Genomic DNA, 17,275 nt, shown 5'->3' on the forward strand with positions numbered 1-17,275 from the left:
AGCCTGAGTCACCTGCCCTGCAGGGACCTCCGGGATCAACTCAAAGAAGAATCATCTTTGTAAAATGGATAGGGAAATCGCTGCAATTACATAGAGTGCACACACACACGCGTGCATATTAATTAACATAGGGATATAGTATTAATCTAGGAATATATTAATACAGACCTATTCTTAATATATTACCTGTATGCATTACACAAAGCTGCATGGATCGATCTATAACTATCTTTCACCCATGATTTCTCAAACGTAAACTTTCTGTTTATATAGTTTCTGTTGCAGCGGTTTACTTTATGACTTTGTATAGCTTTGTATACGTGTGTGGAGACATCATATACCAAATATATGCACGTATATTAGCGTATATATACATCTGGGAACAAACTGTGATCGTGACAGAGATGCACTTTTTTTTTTTTAATAAAAGTTTTCCAAGCTTCATTAGACAATTGAGATGCACGGGGTTCGGAGAAAGGCAGATGTAAGTGACTGTTTTGAGATCAAGGTCAGTTGTCTCAGGGGGGAAAAAGGTAATTTCTTCTTTTTTAAGCCTGGGTCTAAACTGTCGAAATCAAGTGTCTCAGTCTACAGAGACGTGGCCAGCCCTGATAGGATCCTTGTTTTATTCATACAAATATAGAGCTGTATTTCTGGTCTGCTCCAGCCTTACTTTTACTATGTGATCTGACTAGCCCAGATAAGGAAGCAGCAAGGCGGTCAAAAGACCCTAACCAGAAGAGCAGATAAACAGCAGTGCAGTTAGCCTGCAATAAGTTTGCAACAGGAAAGGTAAGTGCAAACACAGTAACCAGAATCGCTTTAAATAATAAAGGAAAGTGGCAAGCTCAAAAGCTGCGATTTTGCAAGCCCTTACTCACAGGAGTAGCGTTTACTCGTCTGGATAACCCAGTTGGGACGTCCGAGTACGATCTATTTTTACGTGCGAGATTTAAGCATAGGGTCCTGCATTTATTTGAATCCCTCTCCTCATTGCCTATTGGGCAAACATTAAAAACTTTCTAAACATTAAAAAATTATCAAAGCCGGGACATTTTCCCCTTCAGATTTGTTAATGGCAACAGGTCCGGGCTGCATTTTAATCCTGCTGCATTAGTTCATATTTTCCAGATGAAAGTCAAATACTTAATCACAAGGGGGAAAAAAGACCTAGAAGCAGTTCAGTGAGAGATCGGCTCTTTAGGTGTCTTAATGGCACAAGGGTAAAAGCTGCAGCCGAGGAGAGCTTGCACTTTGCTATTGATGCTATTGGTTCAGTTAATTCCTTTTGCAACCTTTGGGCACGTGTGTTGTTCACATCATAAAATGTACCAAAGGTTGGCTTCGCTGTATCTCAGGCTGCTTTGCAGTTACAGCCTCTCTTTCTCTCTTCCTAAACCCTCCACCCTAAGTCTAAGCAGGCAAGCTCCCGGGCTGCCTAGCAAAACATTGCCTATAAGAAAGTTGCATTGCAAACTAAAAGGGAAGCGGTCCCACCGCAGCCCCTGCTCTAGGTTTGAAGGTGGGTAGATGTTAAAGTAAAACATTGCAAAGGTGAAATGTGTTTTTGAAAGCCCATGATTTTTTTTAGTGACCTGGTTGCAGAAGATTCAGATTGCAACCGGGTGTGTGAAGCGAGGAAGGCAGGGTAGAGCCTTGCGGGGTCCCCACCCGGCTGGGCTGGGAGGTCCAAGGTGAAGTCATTACAACACCTCGCCGGTGATGACTCATTTAGCAATAAAAGAAAAAGAATCAAAGAGAGCCCCAGCCGCTAACTTAACCAGCTGTATTCCTCCTTCTATAAAGCCCTCGCTAAGTTTCACTCTCTGGGGTGTGCGAGACATCAGTCCATGCCAGTGTGCAGCTGTAAGCTTTATTGTTCTTTAAAAATAGTTGGGCAGTCAATAATTGACTGCTTCGAAACAGTCCTGCCTTTCGGAGTAGGAGGATCGACATCTCAGGAAGACATCCGCGAAGCACTCAATATAGACCAGTGTAATAGACTTTTGAAAGGACTGATCACCTCTGATGTACATTTTCCCGGAGAAAGTATTTCAGGCCGGACCCTCCCCCCCTTTCCTGTGTTATTTACATCAGATGCAAAGGGCGGCTTTGTTTTTTTCCCTGCGGTTGACTTTCTAAGAGCTCCTAAAGCACTGAGTCCCTGCCCAAGGAATCTCAAGGTGCGCAAAGTCCTTCTTCCAAGCGGGGAAGAACTAGGACTTTCTCGGCAGGGATTCGCCCTCCTCTCCTCTCTGCCTCCTCTGGGCTGGCCGGGGCGTGCTTAGTACTAGCTATATCCGAGAAAGGGATCTCCTAAAATGCGGTGCTGGAGGTCGAATGGACGGTTCATTTCCCGGAATAAATGTGCCCGAAATACTGGGAGAGGGGAAGAAGGGCTGGGGGAGGGAAGGGCACTTCTCCGGTTGCAAAAAGCTCCCTCGCACTCCGTGCTCCGCGAAGTTGACGCAAAGTGCCTCCTCTGTTGTGTTGTATTTGGGAGGGGAGAGGGGGGAGATGCATCAGCAAGTGGACTCTGGACAGCGGGGCTGATAATGGCTCTTCCCCCTCCCATCTGACTACAGCCTCCGTTTTTCACCATCTGATAAATTTGATAGACTCTGTTTGCAAACGTGCCGCTTTAACAGAGGCGAGGCAGAGAATGCAAACTTTGCTCCTTCCTGAATCTGTCCCTGTAACACTCTTTAGGAGTTAGACTTCCCAGCAGCACTTACAGTCTGCTTCCATTTATTTCTGTATGAGGGCTGGGGGTGGGGGGCAAAAAGTTCCCCTTGCCTGCTCTGATCAAGGGCTCCTTTCTGCCAGATTTACCTTTCCAAAAGAAACATATAAATAATGTGTGTGTGTATGACATAAATAATATATATGTATGTGTATGTATATATATAATACGATATATCAATAATGTATGTGCATGTATGTGCATGCACATATATATGATATATAAATATGTATGTGTACATATGTTTATGTATATATGATATATAATGTATGTGTGTATGTATGTGTATGTGTATATATATAAGATGATATATAATGTATGTGTATGTATATATAAAATGATATATAAATAATGCATGTGTGTATTTGTATATATATGTGTGTATGTATATAAATATGTGTGTACTCATATATTTGTATAAATATACTCATAGTCATACATACACACTATATATAATGTGTATCTTGATTGATGCATGTATATATATACACAAGCGTTTGGCTCATACACACACACACACACATATATATATATATCTCTGACTGTGTATAATGTGCGTGTGTGTGGGTGCATGGGTGCATACACGGATACATATATCACTCTCTCTGCAAGATACTTTTTCTGTACGCAAAGATAGCACAGCGTTTGCCCCTGCTTGGTGAGAGACCCATTAAGACTTATCCAACTCTGGCCTCTGTAAAGTGCTCGGAAACTAGAGCTCGGGACACAGAAACCAGGAGGGGCTGAAGAAGCCCGTGACTTTAAAAGAACTTAACTCAGCCAATATTGTTAATGTAAATGCACATACATTGGAACAGGGAAACATCACATATTCTAGGTCCATGCTCCTTGTACTGATCAAGGCTGCTGGAGGCTCCCCAAGCCATCATCTTTTATAATTATAATTACACGCGTCAATCAAGACCTTCAGGCAAAGTCAGAACAAGGCAGGCAAACTCAGGAGAGAGCTCACATAAAAAAAAGTTTGGAGAACTTAGCAAGGAGCTTAGAAGAAAGGGTAATTAAGGTTGCTCAAGGCAATTGCGAGAGCTAAAAGTCCAAGCTAAATTAAATGTAGCCACGAGGGACCAGGTATCTTTTATAATGCGTACTGCCCTAAACCGTTACTTCGGAGAAATGGAGCTGTGCAATAACCGCTCTAAAGTATTTCCATGTCGGTTAATAACTCGCGGGGCAGCTCTGCGATGCGCAGTCTGAGCTGGGGCCAAGTCGTGCCCCGCTGCGGGCACTGCCCACGCCTGGGTTTCTACCAGGGTTGTCCTGGACAAACCCAGGGGCTTGGGGAGCAGAGACAGGCTGGTCTCGGTGTGCGTAGAGGAAGAAAGCCCGAGCCTGAAGGGCTCGATCTTCCTGGATCGGTGGCCCTCTGGGCCACGGGGCTGCCGGATGGTCTCTGCTGAGCTAAACGAGGGCAGGCTTGCTCCAAGCCCCCTGCCATCCAGCCCCCTCCTCGCCTGAAAGGGCAGAGAAAGCGCACCCTATTCTTTTCCGAAAAAAAACCTTCGCGAGCTGCAGGACCGACGATCTGTTGTGGATACGTATTAATCTAACTTTCCAAGGTCTGCTGTAAATACTGTCATAGGCTCCGGTTTTAATAATCCCTCTCCCGCAGCAGGGAGGTGCGGGAGGCTGAGCTTCCCGCGGGGGAGCAGCCCGGCGCCTGGCGGGGCGCGCGGGGACGGGGCAGCTGCCGGCTGCCCCCGGGGCAGGTCCCGCGGAGGCTCGGCTCAGCTTCCCCCCTGCCAACAGCAGGGGCCGGGGACAGCACAGTCCAAACCTAAATCAGATCCACAGCAAGGAGGCTTGAAAACCCTGGGCTTATTTAACCAACTGGTAACAGCAAAGTTTGGGAGTATTTTTTTTTAATTAAGTAAATGATATGTATAAAAGGCCAGAGCAGCGTGCTCTCATTTCATACCTGTCCAAGAGAAGGGGAGGAAGGAAGACATCTTCCAGGGGATAGATTCAAGCCCCCCACCCCTTGCACCAGGGCTGGATGTGTGTAAAACTTACTTTCAGCAGAGGTGCTGAGCTAGGAAATGACGGCTTTGAAACTAGCCTTGATAATGGGCAGGGGGTTTCCTACTTTTTCTCCCAACTTGGCTCTTTCAAGTGTCTCCCCCGAAACCCACGAGGGGCTAAATGCCCCGGGTCCCAGCCTGGCGATCCCTTAGGCAGAAAGGGGGAAGGAGCCTCTCCTGCAGCGGCCACACCAAGATCCGCGGTGAATCGGACTTGGGTGTAGATCCTGTTTTGAGTGGCTCGGCAGGAAAAGTTCAGATGAACTAGACACCGAGCCCGTTGTCGCCTGTTAAAGGACCTTTGTCTGGCAGCACCTGGTTGGTTAATAAATGAAGGCAACGACACCGCGCTACAGTGGGGGAGCTGGGTGCTGCCTGGAGCCCCTTCTGGCTTGTTAGGTGCGTTTTAGTGCTCAACCCGTTTTGCTTGAAAGGAGGCACCCATGCGTTATTATCACTGCTTTTATGGGGCGGGGGGAGGGAATAAAGCTCGTCTAATCTCAATAAATATCTAATAAAATATCTATAAAGATATAAAACATGTGAACGGCTAATGGGGCGGTCATGCATTGGCAGCTCCCCACACTCCTGGGGCCCGGCCGGCAGATTTGGAGTGAAGCCCTGCCTTGCCACGGCATGAGGCTTTCAAATCCTCCAGCAAATGTCCAGATCCCCGTCCCCGGAGAGCTGGCAGGGCGGATCCGACTTCTGGAGACCAAAAAATGCTGTGGGACCCGCTCCCGGGAAGAAGGAGGGGGTGTCTAGGGCGCTCGCCGGGGCTGGGAGGGGGGAAACTGAGGCTGAGCCAGCCCCCGCTCGGCTCTATAGACTCATAGCTTGTCAGGGGGCTAGAAGGGACCTGGTAGATCATCGGGTCCAGCCCCCGGCGCTGGCAGGAAGAGCTCAAGTGACCCCAGCGAGGTGACCCTTCGTGGGGGCAGGGAGACGCCGGGGGCGCAGGTGCAGCTTGGCAAAGCCCCCCCTCGGGAGGCCTCAGCTCCGCGCACGGCCGGCTCTCGAGGGGGTCAGAGCCAGACGAGCCCCACGGTGAGGGTGAGGGTGAGGGTGAGGGCGGCCGGCGAAGGGGCAGGGCCCCGCACCTCCGGGGCCGGGCGGGCGGTGCGAGGCGAGGAGGCTTTACCAACCGCGAGGCGGGGGCGGAGGCAGGGGAAGGGGCAGGGGAGGCTTTGGGGAGGGCGCTCATTGGCTGGCGGGGCGCCCCCCCGGAGCCCTCGCACACTCGCTATCTCCCACCCCCGCCCGCGGCCCCCGGCCCCGCCAGCCGGCTGGGAAGCGCCGCTTCTCCCCGCCCGGGCGCGGACGCGGACGCGGCAGCCGGGAAGGTCCCAACTTCGCAACTCCGGGAGCCGCCGGCCCCGCATGGCTCGGGCCGCCGGGCCGCCGCTCTGAGCCGCCGGGCCAGGTGCGCGGGGGCAGGGGCGGGGGCGGGGGGCAGCGCTGCCGGCCCCGCCTAAACCTCTGCTGCCGTGTCCAGGTGCGGGTGCCCCGGAGGCGCGCGGAGCCCCGAGCCCGGCCCGCCCGGTCATGCTGCCCAAAGTGGAGACGGAAGCCCTGGGACTCGCCCGGTCGAATGGGGAACAGGGGCAGATGCCAGAAAACATGCAAGGTAAGGGGCGTGCGGCCGCCCCCCCGCTCCTCCCCCGGGCCAAGTTGGCTCAACTTCCCCCGCTGCGGGGCACAGGCGGCCCGATCCCCGAAGTTGGTCCCGCGGGGGCTGCGCGGGGATCCCCGCCAGAGGAGTTGCATCCCGGGGCCCGCGGGCTCTCGCTGCGCGCCGCTCCGAGGCAGCGGACGCTGGGCTCCCGGCCGCCCTCCGAGACCCGCGCCCAGGCCACGGCTTTTATTCCCTCCCCCGCGGGAAGATGGGGGAGCCGGTGCTTGCCCGAGGCAGGCAAAGGGCGGGCGGGGAGAGGGGCAAGGAGCCTCTGCCCACCTGTCCGGACCTGCCCCCGCGCTGCTCGGGGCAGGGCCGCGCCCCGGGGCAGGCTCCGGGCTCTTCCCCGCTGCCTCGGGACCGCGCGGCTCTCCCCTCCCGTCCCAGCCGCCTTCCCCGCTCCCTCCTCCCTCCCTCCCTTCCTCCGCTGCTGCTGGACTCGACTGTAGTTTTGAATCGCTCGGGCGATTCGATATCGTGACAGCTGCTGAATGCTAGTGGAAGGAGAGGGAAAAAAAAACCCACCCTAACTTTGCCGCCCCGGGGTCCATCACCGACTCTGCCGCCAGCGCTCAACCGCTGCGGCACTTCTGGCCAGGCTCAGCGGCAGGAAAAGGGAAGGGAATAGGCTCAGTGCTGAGCAGCGGGGGCTTCTTTTGGGGAGTCACCAGCTAGTGCTGACTGAGCTCTTTGCTACTGGGAGGGGGAAGGTGGGGTCCAGCTCAAGGATCCCTTTCCCTCTCCCGGTTTCGTGTGTTCATTCAGGTCCTTGTGCACCCCTCCTCCTCCCCACCCCTCCTCCGCCTTTCCTCCCACGGGCAGGGGTTTTGTTGGATTCCTGCGCGCAGGTTTTCCGAGCAGTTTTTTCTTTTTTTGCCAGTTTTCCTTAAGGCTGCACAGGGATGTTTGGGGAGCTCCGAGTTTGAAAAGTACCAGACCTTCCTGTTTACATTCTGGGCATCTTTCAGATCTCAGCAAACACTGCGGTTGCTTGTGTCTCCTAGGATCATGAACCTGAATCACTGGGGTTTAACTTTGCCTAAACTTCATCAGAATGGGAAGGATCTGAAATGAATTAAGTTCCCATACTTTACCACCCAAAATACACCCAGAGTCCCCTGCATGTCTCTTCTGTTTTGCTTCTCTCTGCTTTGGCGGACTTAGAACAATTTCGGAGGAGAAAGTCAATGAAAAAGGAACCAATCCATTCAAAATACACTTCGTATTCAATCTGATCAATTGGGGCCTTATGGAAAGACAGGATATTGTTACAGGTGGGGTGATGATCAGAATCCAGCATGAATGGTTTTGGGCATCAGGATAGTATCCTAAATTCATCCTGTAAGTGATTTACATTAAACACACCACAAAAGTGCTGACTATGTTGATTTCAAGTTTAAGTTAGACAAATATTTACAGATTGGTATTCTAACCGAACTTCAAAGGAAACCAGTGGAGTTAAAGTTAATTGAAATACATCAGTGACATTTAAGCTTGACAGTTTTCATTCTGACTTCTAAAAGCATGTTTCATGATAAGTGGTGAAATGAAGTGACTTGACTTAGTTTTTGTTTCCATAGGCTATAGGTTGGTCCAAGAGCACTGCAGTTCTGTCAAACTCTACCTTTGTTTCTTAAGAGTATAAAACTATGACGTTTATGTTTTTGTTCACTTGTTAAGAAGCTCTATTGCTTTGCTGATCATGAAGAATTACATATTCCAATGTGGACTTTTCTTCTTTAAAAAAAGTTTGTATTTAATTTGCAGAGGGTGGTTCTCTCTCACGAATTGTTTCCCCAGATCCCAGTGGATATGATAGTTGGAGAAGGAAAGGATTTGAACTATTTATGTAAATGATCACTGAATGTGTTCTTTCTGCTTTTTCCAGTGTCTCAGTTTAAAATGGTGAATTATTCTTATGATGAAGACCTTGAAGAGCTGTGTCCAGTTTGTGGTGATAAAGTGTCTGGGTACCACTATGGACTCCTCACCTGTGAAAGCTGCAAGGTTTAGTATAAATTACTTAATAGATGATGAAGCAAAATAGTTTCATATAAGTAAAGGAAAAATGTTGGTTTAAAAAAAAAAGATGTGTAGTTTGGCTTCTTTCTGATTCTCTTGATTTGATTGATGCACAAAATTAAAACAAATCCTCTTCAGAATACAGAAGCCTCTTGGAGAGAGAGAGAGAAAGAGACTTCATTTGCAGAAATGTAAAAAACACCAGTCTGGTTGTTTTGCAGTGTGGCTGCCTCTGCCGCTTTTAAATATTTTGTTGTTGTGAAGTGATGTAGTTGTAGAAAGACTTTCATTCCTAACTGTCCTAAATATTGATTTTAGTTGATTTATATACATTCAGAGTATTATTGTTCTGTAGGATAAAGTGAAAAAGTAGTATCTTCAATAAATTTCAACTTTACAAAATCTAATGTAGTTGTTCTAAGATGTTAATCTTTCAGTATAACAATATAAAGTTCTGTTGTCATGATTTAATGCTTATTTTTTCTACAAAATATTCTATTTCAATATTTACTTGGAAGCAAGCAATGATAGTCAAGAAAAGTTATCTTATAAAATAATGCGTTAATATAAAAGTATATACTCACCTTCAATCTAGCCTATTGGAAACTAAATTCAGATCTAATGATGTTAACTGTTAAACAAGGAGCCTTTTAAGTAAAATAATGAAATTCTATAGAATAGGTTGTCATGAACAAACCTCATAAGGTTCTATATGATCATGTAAATCAATGCACTGTAAAAACACTTCACTGGATAGAAAGTAAAATGAATCTGGACAATCATACTTTTGTAAAAATCTGTAATTAGATACGAATATCAAGTATCTGTTATGACTCTAGTATACGTCATAGCTATGTACAATGAACAGATATAGTCTGTATTCCTATTATATTTGCACCAACATTCTCATTTACTCTATATAGGGTCACTTGATATGCAAATTTCAGTCATTTTAGAAATGCTGAAAAATACACAAAAGATACAGGTCAGCATCAGTAGTTCTGGTCCCCATTGTTCAGAATACAGCGGTTTACAGGCAGGTCTCTCCAAGCTTTTACGTAAGTCTACAAAAACGCAGCACTCATACCAGAAAACCTCCTTGATGGCTTGCCAGTTTTCTCCAGGGTATATCTCGCTGAAATCTAAAATAAACCATGTAACCTCATAAGCACTTGAGTGGTGTTTGAAAAATATTTGACAATGTTTTCCATAAAATGAAATGCTGAAGCCTACTGTTAAAATGAAATGGGCTAACTTTTCTTTATCTGTCATACAGGGATTCTTTAAGAGAACAGTCCAAAATAACAAAAGGTACACATGTATAGAAAATCAGAATTGCCAGATTGACAAAACACAGAGAAAGCGTTGCCCTTACTGTCGATTTCAAAAATGTTTAAGTGTTGGAATGAAGTTAGAAGGTAAGAATTGTAGTATTGTTTGTACTATTACCTATACAGTATGTTAACTATTAAAATATTGCATGTATTTTTGCTCTATGCACGTTATTATACACATCATTTACCTAATAATTTTTAAATATTTGGTATTAAAAGATGACATGCCAGTATTGTATGTTTTAAATCAAGGTGTTTTTTTTCCTGTTTATAATTGTTAAAAAGTCGTCTAAGTTAAAAAGTAGTTAAAACATACACAAATTGAAAGCTGTTGAATTAACCAGATTTGTATTGTTCAGTGAATTTAAAAATTCACGGATGAAGAGACATTATAAGCTGGACACTTTATTTGTTCCTATAAAAGCAAATAAATTGGGCTAAAAATAAAATACACTTTTTTCAATACAGGAAACATTAGTAGTTGTTACTAAATTCTGACCTTTGTTGTGAGGAATAATTTTATTTTATAAAGTGTATTTATGCTATATCCATTTTAAAGAAAACATGAAATGAAGAGAGAAATAGGAGTTTTTCCTCATGCAGAATTACCATTTGCTTCAACGGGAGTTCTGTCCAGCGAAACAGTACAGGATTGGGATAAACTATTGTTAAAACAATCTCTAAAAGCATGTCCTAAAGCTAATATAAATGGGCACATTTTCATAATCATATATAGTTTTTGAAAAGTTGAAGGAAAATGAAAGATTTGTTTCACTATGATCACTTACACATAGAAAATAAGAATGTAAATACTATGAAAAATTACACTCAAGAGACTGAAATCTTGCTGGTTCACCACAATATATTCTTCACTTTTAAAATCAAATATATACATTTCATAGACGGTAGCATTTCTCCTGGCAAAGAACCACAGGATTAAAAACACTCATTCCTTTCTCATGCAACACTTTAATTTATAATGGATGGGGGTTTTGTCTGAGGTAGTTAAACTTCAGGATCAGGCTTGACCATCCCCATAATAATGGCATTCTGTGGATATAAATGAAGACATACATTCAAAATAAGAAGCAAATTTGTGCAGTATAGTGAGTATAATGCTCAGTATGCATGGCCACAACATGCAGCTAATATGAATGTTTTGAACATCTTGGGTTTCGGTATATCCCTTTTAAATGCAGATAGTAAAATAACAGGCCATCAAGAAATACATTTATCAGTACTGACATTTAGAGCTAAGTAAACTATATATCTACTTGCTGCTGCTTTTAACTCTTTTTAATTACTGATAATCATATATAGCTAATTCCTGCTTTTAAATTATTACATTAAACTCATTTTAATTGCACAGAAGTATGTGCAAGTAACATTTGGCCTATGGAGTTAGTTGTATAGCACATTACAACTATATTGAGAATAAAAGTATGTGCATGTGTGTGCAAAGTTAGTTAGTTACTTACACCAAGAAAATTATTATGACTTTTTCATTTCCTGCAATTTACCCATGTGGTATAATGCTAGCAGCAAAAATATTTATCTGCAGCAGTTAGTAAAATACAACTATTTTTCAGGTTCCTCTAAAAGACTTACCTTTATATCCCCTTTCTGTGCCATCTGTGCAGCTTCCCTTCCTCTATCTGAAAAACTGGAAGAATGTGGCTTTCATAATTGTAAATGCCTGTGACATTTATATGTGTATTTCCCTGATAGTGATATATGGTCTTAAAGTCTAGTCCATAAATTACTGTGTAGACCAAAAATCATTAATTGTTAAAGTCTTTATGATAATGTACAGTATTATGTGTACCTAGGATTCATAATAAATTTTTAATGTTACACTAATCCCTAAGATAAAAAGCTCAAGAACTTAACCTCCAGCAATCTCAGCAGTCTCAACATGTCACCAAGCTGTCAAAGGTTCCTCTTTCTACCTAATTGCCAGTGGGCAAGGTGGGCTTGGTGAGAACTACTCACTAGTCCATTGGATATATGCCACAGTGACAGATACTGCTGTGACAGAGACCACCAATATGACTCCCAAGGCAGCTGTTGAAATGGATTTGTTTTAATTATTTTTAATTCCAGAAATATTACAAGCCAGAACAGTGTCAATAGTTCCTGAGTCAGTTCAGTCTTCTGCACAGTATACAACTTGCTGGCAGCCCTCCTCTAAGTGCATTATAGCATTTGAAAACATCTCTAGAAACAGGGAAAACTGGAAATGTTCCTTAAATGTTTGCACAAATGTGACTAAAATAACAAAAAGGAAATAGTATTTCCTGTTTTGCAAGAAAAATTATATTCACTTTTATGTCTTTTGAGCATTTTGTAGCCTGTTTCAGGCAGTTTTTTGTGTAGTGGTGGCAAGCAGTACCTGAATGATTATCATGGGATAATGTGGCATTCCAGATACTTCTCAGACAAGTTCTGGCCATAAGCCATTGCTTCCTAAGGATATTGTGGCTTGAAGTAAAATATATATGAGGCGATCACAACAGAAATCGCAAGTTATCTTCTGATACGTGTGAAATTCCTATAGCCCAGCAGTATTTGTCCCTAATCTTTATACCTCAGGTGATGTAAACAAAAGGCCAGATATATTAATATGCATCTGATGGCTAAATGTAATCAAGAAACTTAAAATTCAGTAAACTCTTTTTTTCCTCCTGGAACAATAATGCTGTTTGATCAAAGTATAATAAAGGAGCACTGTTTAAATTGCCACTATTTTAAAAATTTGTATTCCTCTGAAGACTGGCATTTCTTAAAGTTTTAATTATTATCTCACTGCCTTCTCTTCCCCCCAACAGCTGTGAGAGCTGACCGAATGCGTGGTGGTCGAAATAAATTTGGACCAATGTACAAGAGAGACAGGGCACTAAAGCAGCAAAAGAAAGCTCTTATCCGTGCAAATGGACTTAAACTGGAAGCCATGACTCAGGTGATCCAAGCAATGCCCACCGACCTGACAATATCCTCTGCAATTCAGAATATCCATTCTGCCTCCAAAGGCCTACCTCTGAACCATGCTGCCTTGCCTCCTACAGACTATGACCGAAGTCCCTTTGTAACCTCTCCAATTAGTATGACAATGCCACCTCATGGCAGCCTGCAAGGTTACCAGACCTATGGCCACTTTCAAAGCCGTGCTATCAAGTCTGAGTACCCTGACCCATACACTAGCTCCCCAGAGTCAATAATGGGCTACTCATACATGGATAGTTATCAGACAAGCTCACCAGCAAGTATTCCACATCTGATATTGGAACTCTTGAAATGTGAGCCAGATGAGCCACAAGTCCAGGCTAAGATCATGGCATACTTGCAGCAAGAGCAAGCCAACAGAAGCAAACATGAAAAGCTCAACACATTTGGGCTTATGTGTAAAATGGCTGACCAAACCCTCTTCTCCATTGTTGAGTGGGCAAGGAGTAGCATCTTTTTTAGAGAACTTAAGGTAGGTAACAAACTTATGTTATCATTCAGTCGTGAAAAATATCATTTGCTGCACTGATCTAAGCATGCACTGTTTTAAGTAGGACAATATGATTTATATTTTGTCACTGTACTTTCTTTATTTTAATGTTATTTAGACTTTAATGTCATAGGAATAAACTTTCAGCTGATTTTGCTATTTTAGCTTACTGTGAGAGATATCAAAAAGACTTAGAGCTTTAGTCAACCTTTCATATTTATTCTTTTTATTTCTTTTTATTATCATAACACCTAGGATGCTTTTCTCTCCATCACTCCCTTTCCATCTGATGATAAATCATTTACTCTTCCAAATAATCCGCTCACAGCACTGTAAGCAGAATTTCACACAAGCAAATTATACCACTCTGTGCATTTATGTAATCCATCCTGTTACTCCAAAGTACATATATAATAATGGGGAAAATTACATTTTATAATTGTACGTATATACGATATACAGCCCATATCTAAGACACTAGCTTTCCTGTGTACTGCTGAAATATTATTTTGTATAAGTGAACAATACTAAAGGCTGGAGCCTCATTGTACAGGACCCAAGGAGGTTTAAGGCCTGCTTTTTGGTCCCCTGATCTTAGAACACCAACAGACTGCTGTTTTTTGTATTGGCTGCCGCACCTCCTTAGAAGCACCCCTGCTGTTGGAGCGCTGAACAGCCAAACCACCCCAACATACCCTGACACACAAGTGGCTCTGACAGCCAGAAATTCCATTTTACTGTGGAAATCCCAAGATGATTTTTAGGTCAGCTTTATGGCCCTGTTGTGCCACTTGTTTGGCATAGAAAATGTGGGCTGGGAGCAAAAGATTTGGAATGTTAAAAGATCAATTAAAAGAATTCTATATAGAAAATTCCTTTAGATTTGTGCAAACAAACTTACTCCATCCCAAAAAGAGAAGATGTATTGTAATCCACTTCCACATTTCTTATTAAACAGCTGATCACTGCATTTCCTGTTATGAGTTAAAGATATGCTCTTGCTTCAACGTCATTTGTTGCGACAGCCAGTGCCTCTCTGCAGGCTCTTCTATAGCCAACTGAAGATGTTCCCATCACCCAAATAACTGTTGCCGCAGTGTCACTGAATCATCTCCTGGGAATTAGGAGCACTGAAGGTGGATTTGGTTAAAAAAGGCACAAGTACAAAGCAAACAGGGTCCTCGTCCAATCAACACTGTTGAAAACACAAAGGTGCTCAGACACATATGGAGTGATCTGTAAAGGCTGATTAAGAGGAAGCTAAGAGAACATCCCTATGCTGCACATGAAGTGTGGGCATGGATGGCCTGGACCTCAGATGTTTGTTCTGACTTCATTCATGACAGTGTTTGTAGGAGCACTAAATATTCAACCCAAATGAAGAAAAAGGTGGGGAGGTTTAATGAATATCAAATCTCATTTGATTTCTTTGCCAACATGTTATTTAAGATTTTATAATAAACCACAAGCTTTCTCTTAACTAATTTAAAACCCTAAACTGCAGATAAGATACATTTTTAGCCACCCCCACCTTAAGAGTCCCCTACTCTGTGAGTAATCCCACTGAAACCACTGAGGCTACCAATGGGATAAGGTATTATTTCAAGCAAATAAGAGTGACCTGACCTCACCTAAATTTGTTGTGTGTTTTGTGATAAAAACAATACTCTGAAAACCTGTTTAACTAACACTCACTTAGAACTCATCTTTTCGGGTTCTATAACTCAATCTATATGAAGAGTCTGTAATTGTCCAGACAGCTGTAACAAGGACAGTTATCACAGTTAACCACTGCTTGCAGCCTCAGCCTGGAGAGTGTAAGACAGTCTCGTTTCGTCCCAGCCTCTGAAATCGCTATAATAACCACATATTACAAGTGTCCAGTACAAGTGATGATCAGCTTCTTCAGACCCTAGAAGTACATGCACTACAAACACGGTCTATTCAGCAAGTAGATTTTTTTCAATAGACTTTATTTTCAAAAGAGACATATTTCATCTTAATATTTGTACCTTTTAAATCATAGGACCTTATACTTCAGACAGTTTTATATCTTCTGGCAGAGATCATTCCCTTGGACAATGAGCTACTAAACCACAGAATATCCCAGGAGAATCATAGGATAATGAAGCACATCAGTACATACAGGAAATCACTCCACCCCTGATAGATTTTATGGAACAAGATACTTAGCACCTTTCCACTTCCAGTGACTTCAGTGAGACTTGATGATGCTCAGCATTTGTCTGGCTCTGGTCCTATATTAATAACAGCAATAGAAATCTCAGTACCACAGTGAAAGGCAATGGTACCTCCTTTTGCATCTGGGAGAAGATGTGAAAAAGAGAACTAAAGCAAAACTTGCATTTCTATCTGGGTTTGTAATCTTTCCTAGAACCCAGTTCCCTTTCATCAGGCTGAGATATCTTTTCTTTTTAGCCAGTGCAGAAAGAGAACAGTCCACAGCATATGAATGCTGTAGGAAGTAGTTTTAGTCTGTGGCTATAGCTGAGCAAGCTTAAGTACAGTGTGGTAGGGAGAAGCACTTGTGAAGAAAGAGCTGACTAGGTTTCCAGATGAGCTAAACCTGTTCCATATCAATAATCACAGTTGATCGATATGCATAAGCATGAGAAAATATTCCTCTTATAACTCCTACTTTTCTAAAGTTAGAATCTGAATCTTTGAGATCTATTCCATACGAGTTAAGTTTTTTAAAAGATTATTGAGAATAAGAACTTTTTGTGATTGCCTCAAATATTGAGGGGGTGTGGATAAATGGTAGCTTGTGTCATGTTTCTTTCTATATAGATCATGTCATGCACAAATGGGTGTATGTTTCAAGACACTATGTTAGTAACCATGTACTGCCACCATTTAACTCGTTCCAAACTGTTTCTTGCATATTTACCTGTCTTATGTATGAGAAAAGAGGATTTTTTCTTTTATCCTGTACCAGGAGATTTGCAGCCAGAAAGCTTTAACTCAGAGGACAGGGAAAAAATGGTATTTGATGACAGTTCTTTTCTGGCCCATAGGTGGATTCAGCTACATTGGTAGAATAACTTGTTGCATTTTTCTCATTATTTCTGTTTTTCCTTTTAGTCTTCCCTTGTATTAAACGATTGCTTCTTAAAAAGAATAATTCACAAGATAACAAATGCATAATTTCTTTTAAAGTGTCTGTTCCTTGAAGCATCTGTTCAGTTTCTCATTGTCATCTTCTTTACTGTACCAAAATGCCATGCCAAAACTGTGTCTAGTATGCAGGGAGCAGAAAACCCCTACTAGTAGGAGAAACCAAGTTGTATAGCATGCATACCCTTTTAAAACATTCTGGGCTTTATTCCAAGATCCCAGAATTATTCTCAAGCCATGTACCATTATTTATTTGAATATAAGGTGACCCTGATTATAAGACAACCCCCCAATAATTCGATGCTATATAGGGAACATTTATTAATTTGATATCATTTTCCAAGTATAAAATATAATTATTGGAGGTTTGCCTTGAACTCGTTTCCCCTCCCACTACTACAGCAGGAAAAACAAATTGAGGGGGGAAGGGGGTGTCAGGTAGCTGCTTTTCCCTCTGTTCTCTCCAAACTTCTTCCCCCTGCAGTCCCTTCCTTTCTCTTTACTGTCAGACCCTGCTGTCCCTGAGCACATGGAAGTGAGGAACAAATCTGAAAACACTGACTTTGAACTAGACACATCTGGAGCAATTTGTGTATAGTATAAAGACTTAGATCACACAGAATTGATGCCTTTTACCTTTTTTGAAACAGCTGCAAGTTTTAGCACAGGTACTTTATAAACACACCTTTAATTACCACTTTAGCACCTCCTTATATGTAGCACAAACTATACCAAAAAGCTCATGTTTTACCATATAGAACATTGGGCTGGGCCCCAGCAGAGTCAGCAGGATTTCAATTCATGGTGACCCCACAGCTCAGCACTGCC

At 43.2% G+C, this 17,275-nt stretch overlaps 1 protein-coding gene across 3 annotated transcripts in view; it reads left to right on the plus strand.

The window, feature by feature from the left end:
• Nucleotides 1-6,056: 6,056 nt before the first annotated feature.
• The window catches only part of NR5A2 (nuclear receptor subfamily 5 group A member 2), a 122,659-nt gene continuing 111,440 nt past the window's right edge, over nt 6,057-17,275 (plus strand). Inside the window, exons 1-5 of one of the 3 annotated variants that reach the window (XM_059728440.1) lie at nt 6,057-6,208; nt 6,281-6,412; nt 8,349-8,467; nt 9,759-9,900; nt 12,645-13,291. In XM_059728440.1, coding sequence (XP_059584423.1) covers nt 6,331-6,412; nt 8,349-8,467; nt 9,759-9,900; nt 12,645-13,291 — 990 coding nt within the window. In that variant the 5' untranslated portion in view covers nt 6,057-6,208; nt 6,281-6,330. The other 2 variants (XM_019491194.2, XM_019491195.2) reach the window with 2 other exon arrangements.

The sequence above is a fragment of the Alligator mississippiensis genome, chromosome 5, assembly GCF_030867095.1.
Source record: "Alligator mississippiensis isolate rAllMis1 chromosome 5, rAllMis1, whole genome shotgun sequence".
NCBI classification, from domain to species: Eukaryota; Metazoa; Chordata; order Crocodylia; family Alligatoridae; genus Alligator; species Alligator mississippiensis.